This window comes from Canis aureus, chromosome 35, assembly GCF_053574225.1.
Source record: "Canis aureus isolate CA01 chromosome 35, VMU_Caureus_v.1.0, whole genome shotgun sequence".
Lineage (NCBI taxonomy): Eukaryota > Metazoa > Chordata > Mammalia > Carnivora > Canidae > Canis > Canis aureus.
The window spans coordinates 26,312,293-26,333,486 of NC_135645.1; the positions used below are offsets into that span (position 1 = coordinate 26,312,293).

Sequence of the window (21,194 nt, forward strand, 5' to 3'; positions counted from 1 at the left end):
CAATTATAAAGACAATAAAGGAGTGTAAATACCATAGCATATAGTTCTTTTTGAATATATTTCAGGGACATCTGGGTGGCTCAGTGGTTAAGCATCGGCCTTCGGCTTAGGGCATGATCCTGGAGTTCCTGAATGGAGCCTGCTTCTCCCTTTGCCTGTATCTCTGCCTCTCTCTGTGTCTCTTATGAATAAATAAATAAAATCTTTTTTAAAAAGATACCTCAAATAAAACATGTTTCATGTACCTCAAAAAATGAGTATATTTACACTTACATAAATAATAAAAAAAAGTATTTAGGGTTTGCTTTTGAAAGACCAGTAGTAAATTATACAAGAAAAGTTTTACTCAAAGAGAAAATTAATATGACCCACCATTTGCTTCAACGTGGATGGAACTGGAGGGTATTATGCTGAGTGAAGTAAGTCAATCGGAGAAGGACAAACATTATATGTTCTCATTCATTTGGGGAATATAAATAATAGTGAAAGGGAATATAAGGGAAGGGAGAAGAAATGTGTGGGAAATATCAGAAAGGGAGACAGAACATAAAGACTCCTAACTCTGGGAAATGAACTAGGGGTGGTGGAAAGGGAGGAGGGCGGGGGGTGGGGGTGAATGGGTGACGGGCACTGAGGGGGGCACTTGATGGGAGGAGCACTGGGTGTTATTCTGTATGTTGGTAAATTGAACACCAATAAAAAATAAATTTATTTAAAAAAAAAAGAAACAGACTTAGTTTACGGTGATTGTAAAATGAGTCAGAAATACTGTAAAATTTCTGAAAATCCCTACAAGTACAGAGGGTTTTTAAGGAGAATAATCTTAATCATGTGGGATTTTTAAAGTAATTTTGTTATTGAGGACCAATTGAAGTTATGACCGTACAAACAAGTTAACTTTTTCCAATAATGTTTATGTGAGAGATAAATAAATTTAAATGATAAGAGATATTTATTACATGCCTACATTTTTAGATAATATGTTTAGTATATTTGTTGGAACTATTGACAAGATCTAAAGCATTTTAGGGTGGCTCCGTTGGTTAAAGTGTCTGCCTTCAGCTCAGGTCATGATCTCAGGGTCCTGGGATCCAGCCCCAGGTCTGGCTCCCTGCTCACCGGGGAGCCTGCTTGTCTCTCTCCCTCTGCCCCTCCCCCAGCTTGTTCTCTCTCTCTCTCTCTCTCTCTCAAGTAAATAAAATAACAAAGTGTTTTAAAAATATTAGAACAACAGGCATATTTTCATTCTTCTACAACTTAAACTTAATTCTCATTTTGTTTTTCCTAAGTGAATATGCTCAAAAAAAAGAAAAGAAAACAAAACCAAATTGTTCAAGGAATATAATTGTTTTGCCAAAAGAGGAATTGAATCACCTATGTCTATATAATTCTTTTTTTATAAATTTATTTTTTATTGGTGTTCAGTTTGCCAACATATAGAATAACACCCAGTGCTCATCTCATCAAGTTCCCCCCTCAGTGCCCATCACCCAGTCACCCCCACCCCCCACCCACCTCCCCTTCCACTACCCCTTGTTCTTTTCCCAGAGTTAGGAGTCTCTATATGATCTCATTCATTTGGGGAATATAAAAAATAGTGAAAGGGAATAAATGGGAAGGGAGAAAAAATGAGTGGGAAATATCAGAAATGTCTATATAATTCTAAAATAAATTAGAATATATCTATCTTTCGACTGGTTGATAATTAGTTAATTAGTGGGAGAGAAGTCACTGACAGTTTTCACCCATACTCTAAATGCAAAGTCAGGTTCTTGTCTCTGATCCAGGCTCCTGCCTTTCCCTAGTTGGCTCCTCCTAAAACTTATGGGAATAGTAATGCAACCACAAGGCTGATCACCAAAATTGCTTTTTATTGTACTCAAATATTACTTAACTTATAAATTATTGAATATCATGCTGCATGCAGTATCCCTGATAACAACAGCGTGTGGAGTTACAGTTATGAGCTGTAGTTAATTTTGATGCTTCATTCTTTAATTCATGCCAGCTTTCATTTTCTTAACATCCATGAATTTCTTTAGAATTTTTCATTTTTTCCCTAAATTTATCATGAAACAGTATGTTTCTTCTCAGAAAATATTCTGCCAAGAAGCAGGATTTTATTTTATCAGTCACTTAGGGTTACTGTGTATGGAAGGAAACAGTAGAGCCTTATTAGCTTGCAGGTCCAGAGCAATGGGCTGGGCTCATCCATGAACTAAATGACTCCCCATATAGGCCACCTCTTTTACAGCTATTTCTCACCCTGATGTCTGTTTCTATCTGGAATTTTGGAAGGCCCTAGAAAAAAACTAATGTGCAAAAGCTAAATGCTAAATGCTCAGATAAAAATAAGGCACAGTGTTTCTAAATAAGCTAGTTGTATAGGTAATCTTCCCAAGCTTTCACTGGATTCATATCCAAGAAGGCATAATGGGAAGCTGGGATGCTTCACACAGAGCTTATGGACTCCCCTGACCATTAGCTTTCTGGTGGAATGGCACTTGTGGCTTACCTATAGGACTCAGGGCTTTTTTTAGCAGAAGACAAAAGAAACACATCTTGAAAATTGGCATCAATTTATTTCTTAATTATTCTTCTCAAAGCATCTATAACCTCTTTGTTCCTCAGGCTGTAAATAAAAGGATTTAGCAGAGGAATTATTATTGTGTAAAATAAAGAATACATTTTGTCATCATCTTCAGTGTGGCCAGACCCAGGACGCACATACATGAAGAAGAGGGTGCCATAGAACAAGGAGACAGAGAGCAAGTGGGCGCTGCACGTGGAGAAGGCTTTACTCCTGCCCTTTTCAGACTTCTTTTTCAGGATGGCAAAGAGGACACAGGTATAAGAAACCATGATGGTCATAAACGTAAAGATTTGTATGAAGGCCGAAAAAATTAAAACCAGAAGTGTGTTAACTGTAGGATCGGTACAAGAAATTTTGAAGAGTTGTAAAATTTCACAGTAGAAAGAATGTATTTCATTGGACCTGCAGAAAGTTAACCTAAATAACAAACCCACGTGAATTGCTGAGTGTAGAAAACCAACAAAATATGAGACTCCGATCAACTGAGTACAAAGGTTATTGGACATCATGACTGGATAAAGCAAAGGGTTGCATATGGCTACATAGCGGTCATAGGCCATCACTACCAGGAGGAAACACTCTGTGGTGGCACTGGAACCAAAAATGTAAAATTGAGCCATACAGTCAAAAAGTGATATCACATGATTCTTCGATAAAAAATTTATAAGCATCCTGGGAGTCACAGAGGATGAAGTACAAGCATCTGCAAAGGCCAAACTGCCAAGGAATAAGTACATGGGGGTGTGCAGGTGGGGGTCTTTCCTGATGAGAGCAACCAGACCAAGGTTGCCCACCATGGTGATGAGGTAGATGACCAAGAACACCAGGAAGAGGGGGACCTGCGGCCCTGGATGACCTGTAAGTCCTGTGAGAACGAACTCAATCATCTGTGTCTTGTTTTCTTCTGCCATAATTGATCTGGCCAGACAGTAAATAAGAGAAAAAAGTGTGGAAACAGTTACCAAAAATCATAAAAACAGTGTATTTTTGTGTAACCGATGTATTTCTAAAAGATGCTTTTCTTTTTTTTAAGATATTTTTAAAAAATATTTTATTTATTTATTCATAAGAGACACGGAGAGAGAGAGAGAGAGGCAGAGACACAGGCGGGGGGAGAAGCAGGCTCCATGCAGGGAGCCCGACGTGGGACTCGATCCTGGGTCTCCAGGATCACACTCCATGCTGAAGGTGGAGCTAAACCACTGAGCCACCGGGGCTGCCCTAAAAGGTGCTTTTCATGTAATCAGCAATCTTCAGATTTTTACCTTTATATGTCTACTTTAATATCCATTCAAAATTTTCCCAGGATAAAAAGTTTTAGAATGAAGTTTACCTAAAGTAACAAGAAAATTTAGTACAAACCCTTTTCAATCCAGCAGAGGTTTTAGAAAGTATATATGGTCTTAAAATTTGTATGAAAGAGGGGTGCCTGGGTGGCTCAGTCGGTTAAGTGCCTGCCTTCACCTCGGCTCCTGACCCCAGGGTCCCGTAATGGAGCCCCATGTGGGCTCCCTGCTCAGTGGGGAGTCTGCTTCTCCCTCTCCCCATACCACCATCCTGTTCATGCACTCTCTCTCTCTCTCTCTCTCTCAAATAAATAAAATCTTTAAAAATTTTATATGAAAGAAGAAATTTCCCATTTTACTCAAGAAACATATAAATAGTAAGAACAGTCAAGAGCACAATAATTTCTTTTGAACTATAACATAAAGACATAACAATCAAAATATTCAAATAGTGGCAGAAGAATAGAAAAGAAGAACAGTGCAATAACGGGCAGCCAGCTCAGAAATAGATTCCACTGTATACAGGAATGTGGCATAAGACAAATATGATGTTTCAGTTTGGTAGGAAGAAGGCGATGGATTTAATGGATTGTGCTGCCACTGCTGGCTATCTGTCTGGATATAAATAAGTTTAGGCTCCTACCTTACAGCATAGCTATTTTCTAAGAAATTTAGGAGACAACAATATAACATAGAAATTAGAGAAATTCTTATCCAAGAGAAGAAGGCCAGTACTAAGCAGAGCTACTCTATAATTTTAATGAATAGTAAGAGTACTGAACGGAGCCAGGGGGCATATCACAGGTTGGGAAATATATTTTACCATATAAATGAAAGATATAGACATATATCATATAATATAATATGTAATATAAAAATAGCAAAAATAGATAAGAAAAAGACAAACTAAGAGAAGAATGCATAAAGGATATGAACAAGCAATTTTACAAATGAATGAATCAAAATGACCAATAAATAAAATGAAAAGATGCCTAGTTTTCTATGTGGTGCAAATATACACACATGTGCAAGTGCTGGTGTACTCACACACACACACACACACACACACATACACAGATACTTCCTTTCTCACATATCAGATTAGCAGAAATTAAAATGAATAAAGAAATTGCTGGCTGACATGAAAAGTGCTCCTTCCTTGTTACTTGTGGAAATAGGAATTGGAACAGCCCTTTTCACAAAGCAATTTTATATGATCCCATTTAAATCTTTAAAAAATGCACATACCCTTTGATTTACCATTTTGCCTTACATATATCCCAGAAATAAAAGCACAAGTACATGAAGATAAATATACAAAGAAATCCAATGCATTATTTTTCAAGGTGGCAAAGACCAGATGCATCTACAGTAAGATGGTTAAATAAATCATGGTTATGTACATTCATATTTTGTAATATAATTCAGCTATGAAAAAAAGAGTTATTTCACTTGATTTGGGAATTTTCACATTTATTTACCTGAGAATAATATGATGCAGAGAAGTGTAAATAAGATTTCATTACTATAAAATAAGCAAGTATTTCTAAATCTTTTACATGGGGAGAAGTGTGGATAATAGAAATTAAATTCATAGCCCTGGCTTTTCTGGAATAGGAGGTAGAGGTAAAAATGAGTGAAACAGAGAAGAGGAAAAGAGAAAAGTCAAAATGAAAGTTCTATGAGAACAGCACCATATGTACTATGATCTCTTTCACATAAAATTATGTAATTAATTTGTATGTATATTTCTATAGACCATGTCCATAAAGAAATGTGCAGAAGAATAGTCTCCAACATGTTAATACTGGAGAAAAGAATAAGAATGATGAAATCCTATTGTTTTCTTTTACAAGATGTTTCATCACTGAAAAACCCACTGTAAAATTAGGATGCAATCATCTCTTAATTTTGCACAAAATATCAGTTAAAGGCAGAAATAGGCTTCAGGAAATTAGAATTTTCTTTCGGAAATTGTCAGTGGGAACCAACTTTTAACCATTGAGAGTAGATACAATTTTTTTTAATATCCCAAAGTTATCTGTAACTGTATAAGATAGGGATTCAAATAGAACAAGAGTTTTTTAGAAGGTTGTGGGGTGCTTTTTTTTTTGCAATTTTAGTAATTTTTTATTAAATTTATTTCTGCATACTTATTCTTTAGTCACAAATTTACCCTTTGGTGTTTGCATGAAGAAATGACATTGATTTTTTTTTTCATGATTTATGGGTAGTCTCTGAAAGAACTCTAAAAAGGAATTTTCCAGGGGATATAGATCGTTTCGGATTATCATCAAAAGAAAAAATATATATTCAGGTATATAAATTGTTATGGTATTTTCTTGCATGAAAAAAATTTTCATAATTTTACAGTCACATTTTTCAATATTGATGGAACACAAATTTTTCTTGCCATGAGAGTATATTAGAAAAGCTGAGTTTTGTCTAATGTGTCTAATGTAGAATAGAAACAAAGGCTTTTTTTCAAAGAATCAGTGATCAGCATAAGAGAAGATCATGAGATATTTTTCTATCTTCACTGAAAATAAAGGAAGAATCTATGAGCTTTGTAATTTTTACTTTTGAATGTATACCCACAGGGAGTCCTAAAATGTACAGCACTGATGAAAATATTAATGGAAAATTAAGAATTTAAGACATTTTTCCTCTGCATAAACTGGCCCAACTTTCTTTATAACCTCAAATAATCAAATATTTGTTTTTCCTAGTTTTAGTTCCTACAGTTTTTGACTTGACCAAAAATTAGTAATCTCTATGAATTTTGTCTCAAGAGTTATATGATAAATGAGACAAGGAGCATTTTGAAGTTAGCATCAGTGACTTCAGCCCATATTCTCATGATTTCATAAAATTAAGGAATTTTTATTGTTTTATGCAGACACAAGCTTAAGCCAGAATTTCCCAGTCTGAAAAAAATTGCAAATAAGCTAAATTTGAGCTGCATAGCTTATGTTTCATTTAAACAAACTTCACATTATGAAATGAACTCTGAATTTTTCTTCTCATCATTATTGAATTTTTCTATTTTTCATTCTTCTGTTAATCAAAGTTTATTATTTAAAAACTTTCCCCCAAATCTGTCATCTACAGAGTAAAAATTCTAACTGAAATATACATGTCCAGACAGACATTTACTTCTGTCTGTCTAGAGTTAAAAAGAAAAAAAGTCTGTCTAGGATGTTCATTTCTTACTTAGCTGTTTGTTATCAGACAGACAAATTACAACACTATATTAACAAAAATTACAAAAGTCTCTGCACTCTCACTTACTTCTTGTAAATCATTAGAAATGTTTTCTCGAAGTAACACGAAAGGTACAGAAATGAAGCAGAATCATTTTTGCATTGATTTTCCTTGGAAACTCCAAACTGGAGGGAGATAGCATTTCTTCCCTCTATCTGCAAATCTATTATTTAAAAAATTCTGAAATTCCCTTAATACGTCCAAAGGATTCCCAGTGGGATGAAGTCAAAGTTGTTCTACCGGGCTTTGTGAGCTAATCATCAAATCATCTACATGCAGCTACTTATAACAATTAAAACTACACGTTGTGTCAACAGGGTTCATGATAGGGGCATGTGTCTAAAGTGTCACTGAATGGCGTTTAGAATAAGCTTGTTTTCCTTCCTCTTTTAATGGTCCCACTATGCAAATATTTACTTGCCCACTTGGTAATCCCAAAGGTACATTAGAATTAACATGTCCAAATCTGAAATTAAAATCTTTCTCTATTCCATCCCCAAACCTGCTATTCTTCCAATATTCCCTGTCTCAGGGAACAGGGTCACCAAACAAATATTTGTACACACCATAAGTCAGGGACGTATTTGTAAAACTGACTTCTCCCTCAATTCCATTTTCTTGGCCATTGCCTCTAGATTTAATGTACTGAAGATGCCCTAAATCCAACTATCTCTTTCTATTTGTGCAGTTAATCCTAAAACCCATAATGCCTTCATCATAATACCTGGACTTATTAAATAACTTCCTAACTACCCTATCTGCATCTGCTAACACAGTCATCCAGTCCATTTTCCACACTAACATCAGACTGATTTTTTTATAAAATGTACACCATTTCACCATCATCCCATACACACACACTCTTCCCACTTGACGTGTATAAATAACTTCTCATTCCACATAGAGTAATAACCAAAATTGGTAAGCCTAAACATCTATGTCCCAACACTGAGAAAAAAGACCCAATAAATAACTGTATATAATTGAAGAGGTTTATTGCATTACATGTATATATTATTTACAGTAACCCCAATTGAACTTACAAATAACAGCCAGTATTTCAGTGGATCAACACAACAGAAATTTAGTTCTCTATAAATATAGGCACATGTGCTTAACTGAACAAATATTTATTCCTTTTGATGATTCAGAGTCCAAGCTCTTTCCAACTTGTCACTCAAGCATTTTCCACACATGACTTCCTTCCAGGTTTATGTTTTCTTTTGGATCAAGAGAGAAGGAGAAAGTTCACAGGGGATTCCAAATGTGAGGTGCTTATGAGCCAGAAATGTAAATGATATACATCACTTTCAATGCTAAACTCAATCATATCACTATAGTCAACTGAAAAGGGAGGCTGTGTATGCAGAATGAAAAGGAAACAGATTTAGTTCATTTCTTCTACTGATTTTACTACAGTGTCTGATTCTTATTTACCTGTTTTACCCTCCTTCCCATGTAGACAGTGTTTTCAGCATCTTCCCAAGGGAAGCAAACCCAATTCCCATCTAGCCCGTATTCCAAGAAAAAGCCAGAATCTCAGTTGATACTCTATAGTCTCCAGCTGTAGCTGTTCTTTGTCTGGAAACCAAGAATTTTGTTTAGTATTTTGCCACATGTTACAATTACGCACGCCAATATACAATTTTTGTAGAATTTGTCTGTCATCCTGTGGAGAACATGAACTTTGCAAAGGTATCCAGAGTCTTTATCAACATAATATTGTCAATATAAACAAACATGCCTGCTATTCTACAAAAGTGTCACCCAAATAAATATTCCTTACATCCTTTTAATCCATTACATTCTCTTCTTAGTAAATTTTAGTCCAGTCAAAAGACTTACTCTTTTTGAGGGACCTAACCACTTATAAGAAGACCTCTATCCTTAATCTGATTTTCTGACTATGTCCAGATTGTCAAAGTTTGGCTAAGAAAAACTGGATATTGGATGAAAGTCTTTTCTCTTGTTTGGAAGCTGCCCCCATCCCCAGTATTTAGCCTGTCTCTATTCCAGGAAATCTCAGCTATGTGGCCAGCAAGCCTATCATTGTGTAGGCGTAAATATAGAGTGGGTCAGAAATATCTGGAGGTTTGGCAGTTGTCTCTGATAAGATGTCAGAAAGTATAGAATTTTATCCCAACCCCAATTTCTCTGTACGTTCTCCTCTCCTACATGCTCATTCCCACACGCATCTATGCCTCATCTGTCTGCTTTGAGTGAAAACAGGTGCTGGATGAGCTGATTGTTGGAAGATCAGTATGACTTCACTTGCTAACTTCACAGGATTTCCCACACTGTCATGGGCTTCTGCCTGACAAGCTTCAGATTCCCTTTGGCTAGAGACTCTGGCCATGTTCTCTCACAATGGTCTTCACAAATATGCCCCAGGCTTCACAAATATGAACTGAGGTATCACTGTTGGAATTGGGCTATTCTCATGAAAAAGTGACTCTAAAACATTCAGAGTCCAAGAATGGAATTTAATTGCTTGTCCCATGTCTTGCTACCTTCCATTTTCTGTCAGGAAGTCATGTACTTAGTCTGGAGGTGACCTGGGTCTATAATCCTAGTCAATGATTTGTTCAGCAATCCATGGAATAGGTATGGCACTATCCACTAAACCCTACATGTCAGAAAAGAAATTAATTTAAATATTTTTCATCTTTGTTTCTGACATGTTATATGAAAATATGGGAGTGAGGAGGTAGCGTGTGAGCTGTTGGAAGCAGAAAGAAGGTCCCTAAGACCTTCTGTCCTACTAATATCCTCACACTCTTAAGGATTGTTCATTTTTTCAGCTTTTGCAGCCAAAGTTGAGGCCTGTTGGAACTTATGATCTGGTCTCTCTTGAATGGAACAGGGCTTGGCCATCCTGAAAGGCTTTCTGCCTCTCTCAGCTCTCTTTGGTGTGGTAACCCCTTCAGGTCTCTATTATGCCATCTGTCTACATGCCCCAGCCCATCCTCTCCAGTCTTTTCAGGAGTGAGTCTCCTGGCCACTCTCAGACACTGCAGGAACTTCCAGGTGCTGGCCATGCAATGCAGTGATGGGGAGCAGACTCCAAAGCTAAACATGAAGGCTCTCCTGCCTGAACACTCTGCAGGGCCAAGTTCATTTCGATGTAGCCAGATGTGGAAGGAGCAGAGTGAGAAATAAACTTTTATTTCCAGTGTCCTAAATGGGAATTTAGGCAAAAAATTCATCTCTTCTAAGGCCACCTATGATAGGTAAAATAATTGCCAACAAATATAATAAACCTGTGAATATGGTAGGTTGCATGGAAAAGGGGAATTAATAACATAGATAGAATTACAGTTGTTCATCAGCTGAGCTTAAAATAGGGAGATTATCCTGGATTACCTGGAAAGATCTGAGGCAATCACAACGGTCCTTAAAGTGGAAGAGGAGGCACAAGAGTCAGGGGCTAGGGAAACTGACTATAAAGGACAAGCACAAGAGATGCAACCCTGATGGCTTTAAAGGTCCAAGAAGGGCCCATGAGCCCAATGATAAAGGCAGCTTCTAGAAACAGGAAAAGGGAAGAAACAAAGTCTCACCCAAAGCTTCCAGAAAAGAATTCACCCGGATAACACCTTGATTTTGATCCAATGAGATTTATGTCGGACTTTTGCACTACAGAAGTAGTGTGTACATAAATATGTATTGTGTTAAGCCACTGTTCATGGTTATTTGTTAAAACAGAGGCAGAAAACGCACTATGGGAGGTAGGGCAAGATGGAAGAGCAGCGGGGCCCTAACCCCACCCCCCCATCCACTTACCCACATGACTCTCAAACCATCCTGAACACCTAGGAATTGGACCTGAGATGTAAACAGGGAATAGTTGGACGTTACAGAGAGAAAAGTTTTCATTTCTAACAAGGTAGGAAGGCAGAAATAAAGAAATAAAAGAAATGAAAGAAAGGAAAGAAAGAAGGAAGGAAGGAAGAGAAGAAAGGAAGGAAGAGAAGAAAGAAAGGAAGGAAGAACGGAAGGAAGGAAGGAAGGAAGGAAGGAAGGAAGGAAGGAAGGAAGGAAGAAAGAAAGAAAGAAAGAAAGAAAGAAAGAAAGAAAGAAAAAGAAGAAAGAAAGAAAGAAAGAAAGAAAGAAAGAAAGAAAGAAAGAAAGAAAGAAAAAGAAGAAGAAGAAGAAGAAGAAGAAGAAGAAGAAGAAGAAGAAGAAGGAAGGAAGGAAGAGAGAGAGAGAGAGAAAGAAAGAAAGAAAGAAAGAAAGAAAGAAAGAAAGAAAGAAGAAGGAAAGAAAGAAAGAAAGAAAGAAAGAAAGAAAGAAAGAAAGAAAGAGAAAGAAAGAAAGAATGAAAGAAAAGAAAAGAAAGAAAGAAAGAAAAAGTAAAAGACTAAAGTGGGGGAGGCTCGCAAGGCGCAGGGTAAAGGGAGCAGCGAGAGCCCCAGGCTGGAAGCGCAGCCCCCACCCGCCGGGACCTTCACAGTCTGCCGGAGCTTCCCGGAGGGAAGAGGGCTCCGCGGGGAAGTCGGCAGAGCCGGGATCGCAGGGAAGCCTCCAGGCCCCGGCGTCGCTACAAGAGGAGCGGCCCCCGCACGGCCAACCGCAGACCTCGGGGGAGGAGGGTTGGAGCACCGCGGCCCGGGCCTCGGGAGACGCCAGTGGCTCAGGCAGCATCTGAGGGGCCAGGCGCGTGGGAACAGGGGTCTCACGGGGTCAACAGCTCCCACTGTGCCCGGCACCGGTGGGGGCGGGGCAGCTCCGCTAGGTGCACACACCTGAGAGTCAGCACGGCATCCCCTCCCCCAGAGACCAGCTGGAAGGTCAGGGGAAGAGCGAGTCCTTGACCCAGAAGCACTGGAAAGCTACAGGACCAAGGGAAAGTCGAGGGAATATAGTATATAGAACTAGAGGGTCTCCCCCCTTTTCTAAATTTTTTTCGTTTTTTCCATTACAACACGTTTTTATATCAGACTAAAAATTTCCAATATTTTATCTCTTTTCCCATCTTAACTACAATATTTTACCAGCACTTCATTTTTAAGTTTCTTCCTTTTTGACTTTCATATTTCTACAATTACGTCTTAGATATATTTTTCACTTCTAGATTCCCTTCAACATATTCAATTTAATTTTGGAAGATATAAGAGATATAGCTTTTTTGTGTGTGTTTTTTGTTTTCTCTGCCTCGTTTTGTTCTACAACGGCGGAAGTTAATACCTTCTAAAACGTGACCAGCATGCACCCAGAACCAGTGGTATACTGTGCTGGTTCATTCTGTGAGACTATATTCTCTCTTCATTCTCATTCTGCCCCTCTCTTTTACCTTGTTTATGTTTTGGTCAATGCTGGGGCCCTCTACAAGTATTGCTGGTTTATATAAATTTGGGACTGAGCATCTTCTAACATACAGAACAAAATACACTCAACCAAGAGGATCATCCTCTTGGACTCCTCAGATAGATTACATTCTCTCTCTACTACTACTTCTTCACCACCATCCCCCAGTTCCCCTCCTTTTTTTTTTCTTTTTTCTCTTTCCTCTTTACTTTTTTTCTTTTTCTTTTTTCCTTCTTCCTTGGGGTTTTTAGCCTTCTATTTTTACTACTTTATTTTAAAATTTGTTTTTCACTCTAGTGGTCCTTTGTTTTATTTTGTTTTGATCTTCTTTTTCTTTTTCTGGTCTCTGACCTCATCAGAATCACCAAGGGTGGAATTTACTTAGGTTGTGGTTGATATTTTTTACTCAGCCCACTCATAAACCCACTCTGCACTGAACAAAATGACTAAAAGGAAGAATTCACCACAGAAGAATCAGAAACAGTACTCACTGCCACAGTTACAGAATATGGAATTTCAAATGTCAGAAAGCCAATTCAGAAGCACAATTATAAAGCTACTGGTGGCTTTGGAAAAAAACATAAAGGACTCTAGAGCTTTTGTTACTGCAGAATTTAGATCTAATCACACCGAAATTGAAAATAAATTAAATGAGATACAATCCAAACTGGATGTCCTAACTGCTAGGGTTAATGAGGTGGAGGAAAGAGTGAGTGATATAGAAGACAACTTGATGGGAAGGAAGGAAGCTGAGGAAAAAAGAGATAAACAATTAAGATACCATGAGGAAAGGCTAAGGGAAATAAATGATAGCATTAGAAAGAAGAATCTACGTATAATTGGGATTCCAGAAGAGATTGAGAGGGAGAGAGGGCCAGAAAGTACATTTGAACAAATCGTGGTTTGTGATGAGAACTTTCCTAGTTTGGTGAGGGAAACAGGCATTCAGATCCAAGAGATAGAGAGGTTCCCCCCACCAAAAAAAATCAATAAAAACCATTCAACACTTTGACATTTAATAGTGAAACTTGCAAATTTCAAAGATAAAGAGAAAATCCTTAAAGCAGCGAGAGACAAGAGATTCCTCACTTATATGGGGAGAAATATTAGATTAACAGCAGACCTCCCCGTAGACCTGGAAGGCCAGAAAGTACTGGCAGGATATATTCAGGGTCCTAAATGAGAAGTACATGCAGCCAAGAATACTTTATCCAGCAAGGCTCTCATTCAGAATAGAAGGAGAGATAAAGAGCTTCCAGAATAGGAAGAAACTGAAAGAATATATGACCACCAAACCAGCTCTGCAAGAAATATTAAGGGGGATCCTGTAAAAGAAAGAGGAAGTCCAAAGAAATAAACAACAGAGGGATCCCTGGGTGGCACAGCGGTTTGGCGCCTGCCTTTGACCCAGGGCGCGATCCTGGAGACCTGGGATCGAATCCCACATTGGGCTCCCGGTTCATGGAGCCTGCTTCTCCCTCTGCCTGTGTCTCTGCCTCTCTCTCTCTGTGTGTGTGACTATCATAAATAAATAAAAATTAAAAAAAAAAGAAATAAACAACAGAAACAGGGACTGAATAGTCAATACAATGACACTAAATTCATATCTTTCAATAGTTACTCTGAATGTGAACGGGCTAAATGATCCCATCAAAAGATTCAGGGTTTTTGACTGGATAAAAAGCAAGAGATGCCTGGGTGGCTCAGCGGTTGAGCATCTGCCTGAGGCTCAGGGCATGATCCTGGAATCCCAAGATCGAGTCCCGCATTGGAGTCCCTGCAGTGGAGCCTGTTTCTCCCTCTGCCTGTGTCTCTACCTCTCTCTGTGTGTGTCTCTCATAAATAAATGAATAAAATCTTAAAAAAAAAAAGCAAGACCCAACTATTTGCTGTCTACAAGAGACTCATTTTAGACCTAAGGACACCTACAGCCTGAAAATGAAAGGTTGGAGAACGATTTACCATTCAAATGGTCCTCAAAAGAAAGCTGGAGTAACAATCCTCATATCAGATAAATTAAAGCCTATCCCAAAGACTGTACGTAGTAAGAGATGAAGAGGAACACTATATCATACTTAAAGGGTCTATCCAATAAGAAGACCTAACAATCATGAAGATTTATGCCCCTAATGTGAGAGCTGCCAAGTATATTAATCAGTTAATAACCAAAGCAAAGACAGATAATAGATAGATAATAGATTAGATAATAATACACTAATACTGGGAGACTTCAACACGGCGCTTTCTGCAAATGACAGATTTTCTAAGCACAACACCTCCAAAGAAACAAGAGCTTTAAATGATACACTGGACCAGATGGATTTCACAGATATTTACAGATCTTTACATCCAAACGCAATCGAATACATTCTTCTCAAGTGCACACGGAACTTTCTACAGAAGAGACCACATACTGGGTCACAAATCAGGTCTCAACTGATACCAAAAGATCAGAATTGTCCCCTGCATATTTTCAGACCACAATGCTTTGAAACCAGTACTCAAACACAAGAAGAAACTTGGAAGACTCAAACACATGGAGGTTAAAGAACATCCTACTAAAAGATGCATGGGTCAACCAGGAAATTAGAAAAGAATTAAAAACATTCATGGAAACTAATGAGAATGAAGATACAACCATTCAAAATCTTTGGGATACAGCAAAAGGAGTTCTAAGAGGGAAATACATCACAATAAAAGCCTCCCTCAAAAATTGGGGGAAAAAAAAGCAAGTAAAACCTACACCAAGCAGAAGAAGAGAGATAATAAAGATTTAAGCAGAACTCCATGAAATAGAGACCAGAAGAACTGTAGAACAGATCAACAAAACCAGGAGTTGGTTCTTTGAAATAATTAACAGGATAGATAAACCATTAGCCAGGCTTATTAAAAAGAAAAAAAGAAAAGACTCAAATTAATAAAATCATGAATAAAAGAGGAGAGATAACAACCAATACCAAGGAAATACAAATGATTTTTAAAATGTATTATGAGCAGCTATATGCTATCAAATTAGGTAATCTAGAAGAAACAGATGCATTTCGGGAAACCATAAATTACCAAAACTGGAATAGGAAGAATAGAAAACCTGAACAGGCCGATAACCAGGGACAAAATTGAAGCAGTCATCAAAAACCTCCCAGGACACAACAGTCCAGGGCCAGATGGCTTCCCAGAGGAATTCTATCAAACGTTTAAAGAAGAAATAATACGTATTCTACTAAAGCTGTTCGGAAAGATAGAAAGAGATGGAGTACTTCCAAACTCATGTTATGAGGCCAGCATCATCTTGATTCCAAAACCAGACAAAGACTCCACCAAAAAGGAGAATTATAGACCAATATCCCTGATGAACATGGATGCAAAAATTCTCAACAAGATACTAGCCAATCAGAGAAGGACAATCATTATATAACTTCACTCATACGGGATATAAGAAATAGTGAAAGGCATTATAAGGTAAAGGAGGGAAATTGAGTGGGAAAAATTAGAGAGGGAGACAAACCATGAGCGACCACTATCTCTGGGAAATGAACAAAGGGTAGTGGAAAGGGAGGTGGGCAGGAGGATTGGGTAACTGGGTGCTGAGCACTGAGGAGGGCACTTGATGGGATGAGCACTCTGTGTTATACTATATGTTGGCAAATCCAACTTCAATTTAAAAATATATAAATATATAAATAGATATAGATATATAGATATAGCACACACTACCTCATACTAGCAATTTGCCTCCCTCCTCGCAAACCCCAGTCCTCTCTGGAAGGGGAAATTAAAACCTACATGTCTGATTCTTCCCCTGCTGTTGGCATCCTCTGTCTCCCTCATAATCTCCCAGGGCCAGAAGAAGTGAATTTGTCCCCTTTTATCACATGTCCTCCTTGAAACAGAATAGCAAGTGTAGGACCCTCTAATAATAGGAAAAAAAACTCAAAAAGAGATGAGTACCAAACCTGGTATATCTCTGATGAAAAGAAGGAAATAAATAAATTTAGAAAGTCTCCTCTTAAAGAATCTCTTAAAAATCAAGTACTAGCTTTGTCCAACTTTAAATACCATGAAAACAAACATATTAAAATTGGATGTTTAAATTTCATGGTTTAATATTTGCAAAAAAAAAAAATATCCTCATGGATTACGGAACTTCCTGTAGCTGTTTCTCTAGGGGGTCTGGGAAGATGGCAGTCCTGCTATACATCAACCCATGCTGACAAAAACATAGAGAATGTAACAATCTACTAGTGAATTACACCCGGAAACTGAGCCCCAAACACACAGCACTGAAGCCAGTCAGCCCCTCCTCTGGCTTTGGCAACAAATTACTTCTATCTTGAAATCAAAATACTAGGCCAGGGGTTAGAGGGATGTGTCATGTATGTGGGGATATCTTTTCTTATTTTTCACTAAAATATTCACAAATCCATAGGTAATAAAGTCAGGAAGCCAGATGGAAAATATGGATAACTTTTGTAAGGACAAAAAAAATCTATTTAAGTTACATAATTATGAGGTGATGGAGCACACCTACTATTTCAGCTCATTGTCAATTCCGGGGTGGGGGTGAGGAGTGTATTCAACTGGTGTATTTTTGCTGTAAACAGGTGCTAGTGAAATTACTCAATAAATTAAAAAGTAGAAATTTTTAAAGAACTCAGAAATGTTCATTATATTGCAGGAAAAGTAATTAATTTAAGTATTTAATTGCTAAATATTTGTATATTTCAATGAACACAATGTAAATAATAAATTAATTTCCAAAATTACTTGTAAACTTAAGATATATTCATATTGAATGCCTCATGAGGACTCTATGTTGTCATATTTAGTCTAACAGTATTACTTTGGTGTATATAGCATTTGAATCATTATAAACATCTATCAAAGATATTTGTATCTACAAAATTTTGAAATTTACTTGCTCAAAAACTAGGAGGGCATGAGTAGTTTTTAAGCAGAGGATTTACACAGGCTAATTCTTCCCATAAAAGAATATAAGTTCAGGGGTGTGTGAATGACTCAGTTGTTTGAGCATCTGACTCTTGATCTGGCCTTAGGTCATAATCTCATGGGATCCAGCCCTGAGCTGGGCTCCATGCTCAGCAGGGAGTCTACTTGAAAATCTCTCTCTCCCTATCCCTCAGACCGTCCCCCACTCATATTCTCTCTCTCTCTCTCTCTCTCTCTCTCTCTCATAAAAAAAGAGAATACAAGTTCAAAAAGTTTTAAAATATGTGTATCTGGAATCATAAAAGGTTATTCAAGTTACAAGTTGGAGATTTTTGTTTCACTTTTATCCTTGAGGATGGAATAAAAACCACAATAGCACAATGTAAGTGAAATCCATCCTTACCATGCTCATTATTTTGATGATCACCAGACCTTAAGATGAAGACAAGTCTATCTACTCTAAATTCTTTATTCATTTGTTTAACAAGTACATATTAAAGCCCTACTATGTGCAAGACCCAGGGACACATTATGCTTTATTTAAACAGGGTAAACTCTAAAGAATAACAAAAGCTTTTGGAGAAATATTTATTTCTTTGTAATTTTTCTCAGTGCACCTAAAACTTCCTTGTTTCTTAGGCTATAAATAAAGGGGTTTAGCAGGGGGATGATGATCGTATAGAACAGTGAATACATTTTATCCTGATATTGATCTGGGCCAGACCCAGGACGCACATACATGAAGAAGAGGGTGCCATAGAACAAGGAGACAGAGAGCAGGTGGGCGCTGCACGTGGAGAAGGCTTTGCTCCTGCCCTTTTCGGACTTCTTTTTCAGGATGGCAAAGAGGACCCGGGTATATGACACTATGATGGTCATAAAAGTAAAAGCCTGTATAAAAGCAGCAAAAATAAAAAGCACCAATGCATTAATAGATGGGTCAGTGCAAGAAATTGTATATAGTGGCAAGATTTCACAGTAGAAGTGATGTATTATATTGGACCTGCAGAAAGTTAATCTAAATAATAATCCTACATGAATTGTGGGATGCAGAAAACCAATTACATAAGACAAACTTATCAACCAAGCACAGAGCCTGTTGGACATCACCACTGGATAATGCAAAGGGTTGCATATGGCTACGTAACGGTCGTAGGCCATCACTACCAGGAGGAAACACTCTGTGGTGGCACTGGAAGCAAAAATATAAAATTGGGTGATGCACTCAAAGTGGGATATCATATGATTCTTAGATAAAAAGTTCATTAGCATCTTGGGAGTCACAGAAGATGAGGAACAAGCATCTGCGAGGGCCAAACTGCCAAGGAATAAGTACATGGGTGTGTGAAGATGGGGGTCCTTCCAGATGAGAAAAATCAGTGCCAGGTTGCCCACCATGGTGGTGAGGTAGATGACCAAGAACACCAGGAACAGGGGGACCTGCAGTCCTGGACGATCTGTAAGTCCTGTGAGAACAAACTCAGTCACCTGCGTCTTGTTTGCCTCCATCACATGCACTCGGGCTGATCACTGCTGTGAGAGGATAGGTAAAGGAAAAAAATCAACCAAGGATCATGAAAACTGGTATTATGTGGCATATTCCTCTATTTCAGATGGCCTTTACTCAAGAAATACTGAAGTTTAGAGCTTCTCTTTTTTAAAACACACTTGTAGTATTAAATTTATTATAGATAATTTCAAGAAGTACATCTTGGTTAAAAGGAATTTTTAAATATATATTATTACTTTAAGAGTGACAGAGACACTGGTTCAGGTTCAAATATATTTTCACCTTTTCTCATGAACTCTTTCATATCTTTTCAGTTGAGCAAAAAACTGGACTATGTCTTTGGTATTGATGATATATATCATTCTCCCTAAGACATTAATGTGTAGAATATTGAGACAGTAAGTTAAAATCCTATTTTCGCTATTTTCTGTTCATTACTGTTATGTTATTTGATTTATGCATCAATATCTCAAATTCCTAACAGGTGCTTCTGATTATACATTCTTCAAAGCCACTCCGAATTTCTAACAGAATCTTTAATTTTCCCAATAAATTAACATATGTGAACACAATCATTCATTCAGTTAACAAGTATTTATCTAGTGGCTCCTGCCTTACAGCACTATCATTCTTAGCTCCATCACACATAGATCTTCTAATTCTGTGGTACACTTGAGACACTAAAATAACCACTGTTTCAAGACTGGAGAAGAAACAAAAACAGTAACCAGCTTTTTTGCACATTTGGAATAGATACGAGAGCTCTCATTAAACATGCCAATGTAGACAATTATCATCCAGTTAACCAAGAATGTCTTTAATATTTCACAGGCACAAATTTTAAAATGATTGTAAGGATTTTTCTTTTCCTGCTCTTTTCAAGATTGCAAGTGGGACTAGCAAAGTCAGGGTGGAATGAAACATTACAAATGGCACCACAGTTGATAAAATAACCAGTGTTTGGAAAGGTGTATTCAATTTAAATAGTAAAAATTATAAATTCTATTTAAAAGGCAAATCGAATGAGAAAAGATGAACCACAGTAATAGGCAATGAATAACATAAAGACAGTTGAGCCGGGTAAAAGCCCCAAACTAAAAATGTATCCATGAGTTTTACAAGCCTGGGAAGCAAGTGAGAAGGCCAGGTCCTGTGGAGACCCAAAAGAAAAAACCCCAGTCTCATCATCACAGTGCATTTCATCAATGACAAATTATGCACAAGTCTGAACATAAAATGTGTTTTACGTATTCAAATCCCTCTCTTAGAATCTAAAGCAGAATCTACCCATTTATAAGCAGCTGATTAATATATAACCAAGGGAATATTTACCAGTCTTGGATTCACAGCTCCCAGGCTTTTACAACAAGATCACCCAAGTGGGTGTCATTCCAACACCTATTTTTACTTCTACATCAATCCCATATAGATGTAGCTGAAGATTCCCTCCCCAAGTCTGTGCTGGCCTGAAATATCTCAAAGCTCTAACTTGGTAATTCAAAAGAAAGGATAACAATATTGGTGACAAATTCAGTTCTGATGAAAATAATCTTTGAACAGTAAAAATATATGGAAGAATTTGGATACTTTCTATAAAAAGGCACCTGGGGTTTTTCCCCTTTAAAAGAGAGGCTATTTTGAAGAACATAGTTCTTTTTTCACCTCCAATGGAAAAAGGGAAAATTTGGGATTGATTTTAGACATAAAGAAACACCAGCAGAGGCAGGTCACAGTGACAGTAATCATCAAGTGAGCATGCCGCTGTCAAGTCACCGCAAGTACCAGATTATCCTTCTTATCCCGAGAACCTGACAGTGAGGTGTGGCTCTTGGCAGATGTGATGAAGTCTTTTCTACATATTTCCAGAAAAGTACTAAATAAACAAGAGTCACATGGAAGGAGAGAGCACAGACTCTCTTTGAAAGTCCCATAACTCTTTAATTGTTAACTGTTGGAAAATCTTCCTGATTCTGTGAGGTTTCCACAATAAAGTGAAAGCCAGGATGAATTTTACTTTCCAAGACTCAAATTATTAAATAGATTGATTCTATAATTGATTGTCCTTCAAAGAAAATGTTAACAGAAATGTAACAAAATTTCAAAAGCTTGGGTCTCAATTCTGCCTTTAAATTACTACGTGATGTGTCTAAGCCACATTATGACCTTCGTTTTAAGGTTCTCATCTGTAAAGCACTAGATTTTATGAGGTGCATTTCTGCCCACAGTCTATGAGACTATAAGTCATCTTTGCTCTTCAGTGGATTGCATAGCACGATAGTGAAGCATA

General features: G+C 37.5%; 2 protein-coding genes and 1 long non-coding RNA gene across 3 annotated transcripts; all 3 read right to left on the reverse strand.

The window, feature by feature from the left end:
- Nucleotides 1-2,580: 2,580 nt before the first annotated feature.
- Nucleotides 2,581-3,504, reverse strand: LOC144305233 (olfactory receptor 5AC1-like). Its single transcript, XM_077883922.1, has one exon. The coding sequence runs from the start codon at nucleotides 3,502-3,504 to the stop codon at nucleotides 2,581-2,583; it is 924 nt and encodes a 307-aa protein (XP_077740048.1).
- A 4,643-nt stretch (nucleotides 3,505-8,147) lies between these two features.
- On the reverse strand, nucleotides 8,148-11,726 carry LOC144305248 (uncharacterized). Its single transcript, XR_013372301.1, has 4 exons — nucleotides 11,589-11,726; nucleotides 10,927-10,968; nucleotides 8,581-8,724; nucleotides 8,148-8,417 (listed from the first exon to the last, which is right to left on the reverse strand). It is a non-coding gene; the product is annotated as an uncharacterized LOC144305248 (long non-coding RNA).
- A 6,259-nt stretch (nucleotides 11,727-17,985) lies between these two features.
- On the reverse strand, nucleotides 17,986-18,909 carry LOC144305269 (olfactory receptor 5AC1-like). The gene has a single exon (XM_077883966.1). The coding sequence runs from the start codon at nucleotides 18,904-18,906 to the stop codon at nucleotides 17,986-17,988; it is 921 nt and encodes a 306-aa protein (XP_077740092.1). The 5' UTR covers nucleotides 18,907-18,909.
- Nucleotides 18,910-21,194: the final 2,285 nt, after the last annotated feature.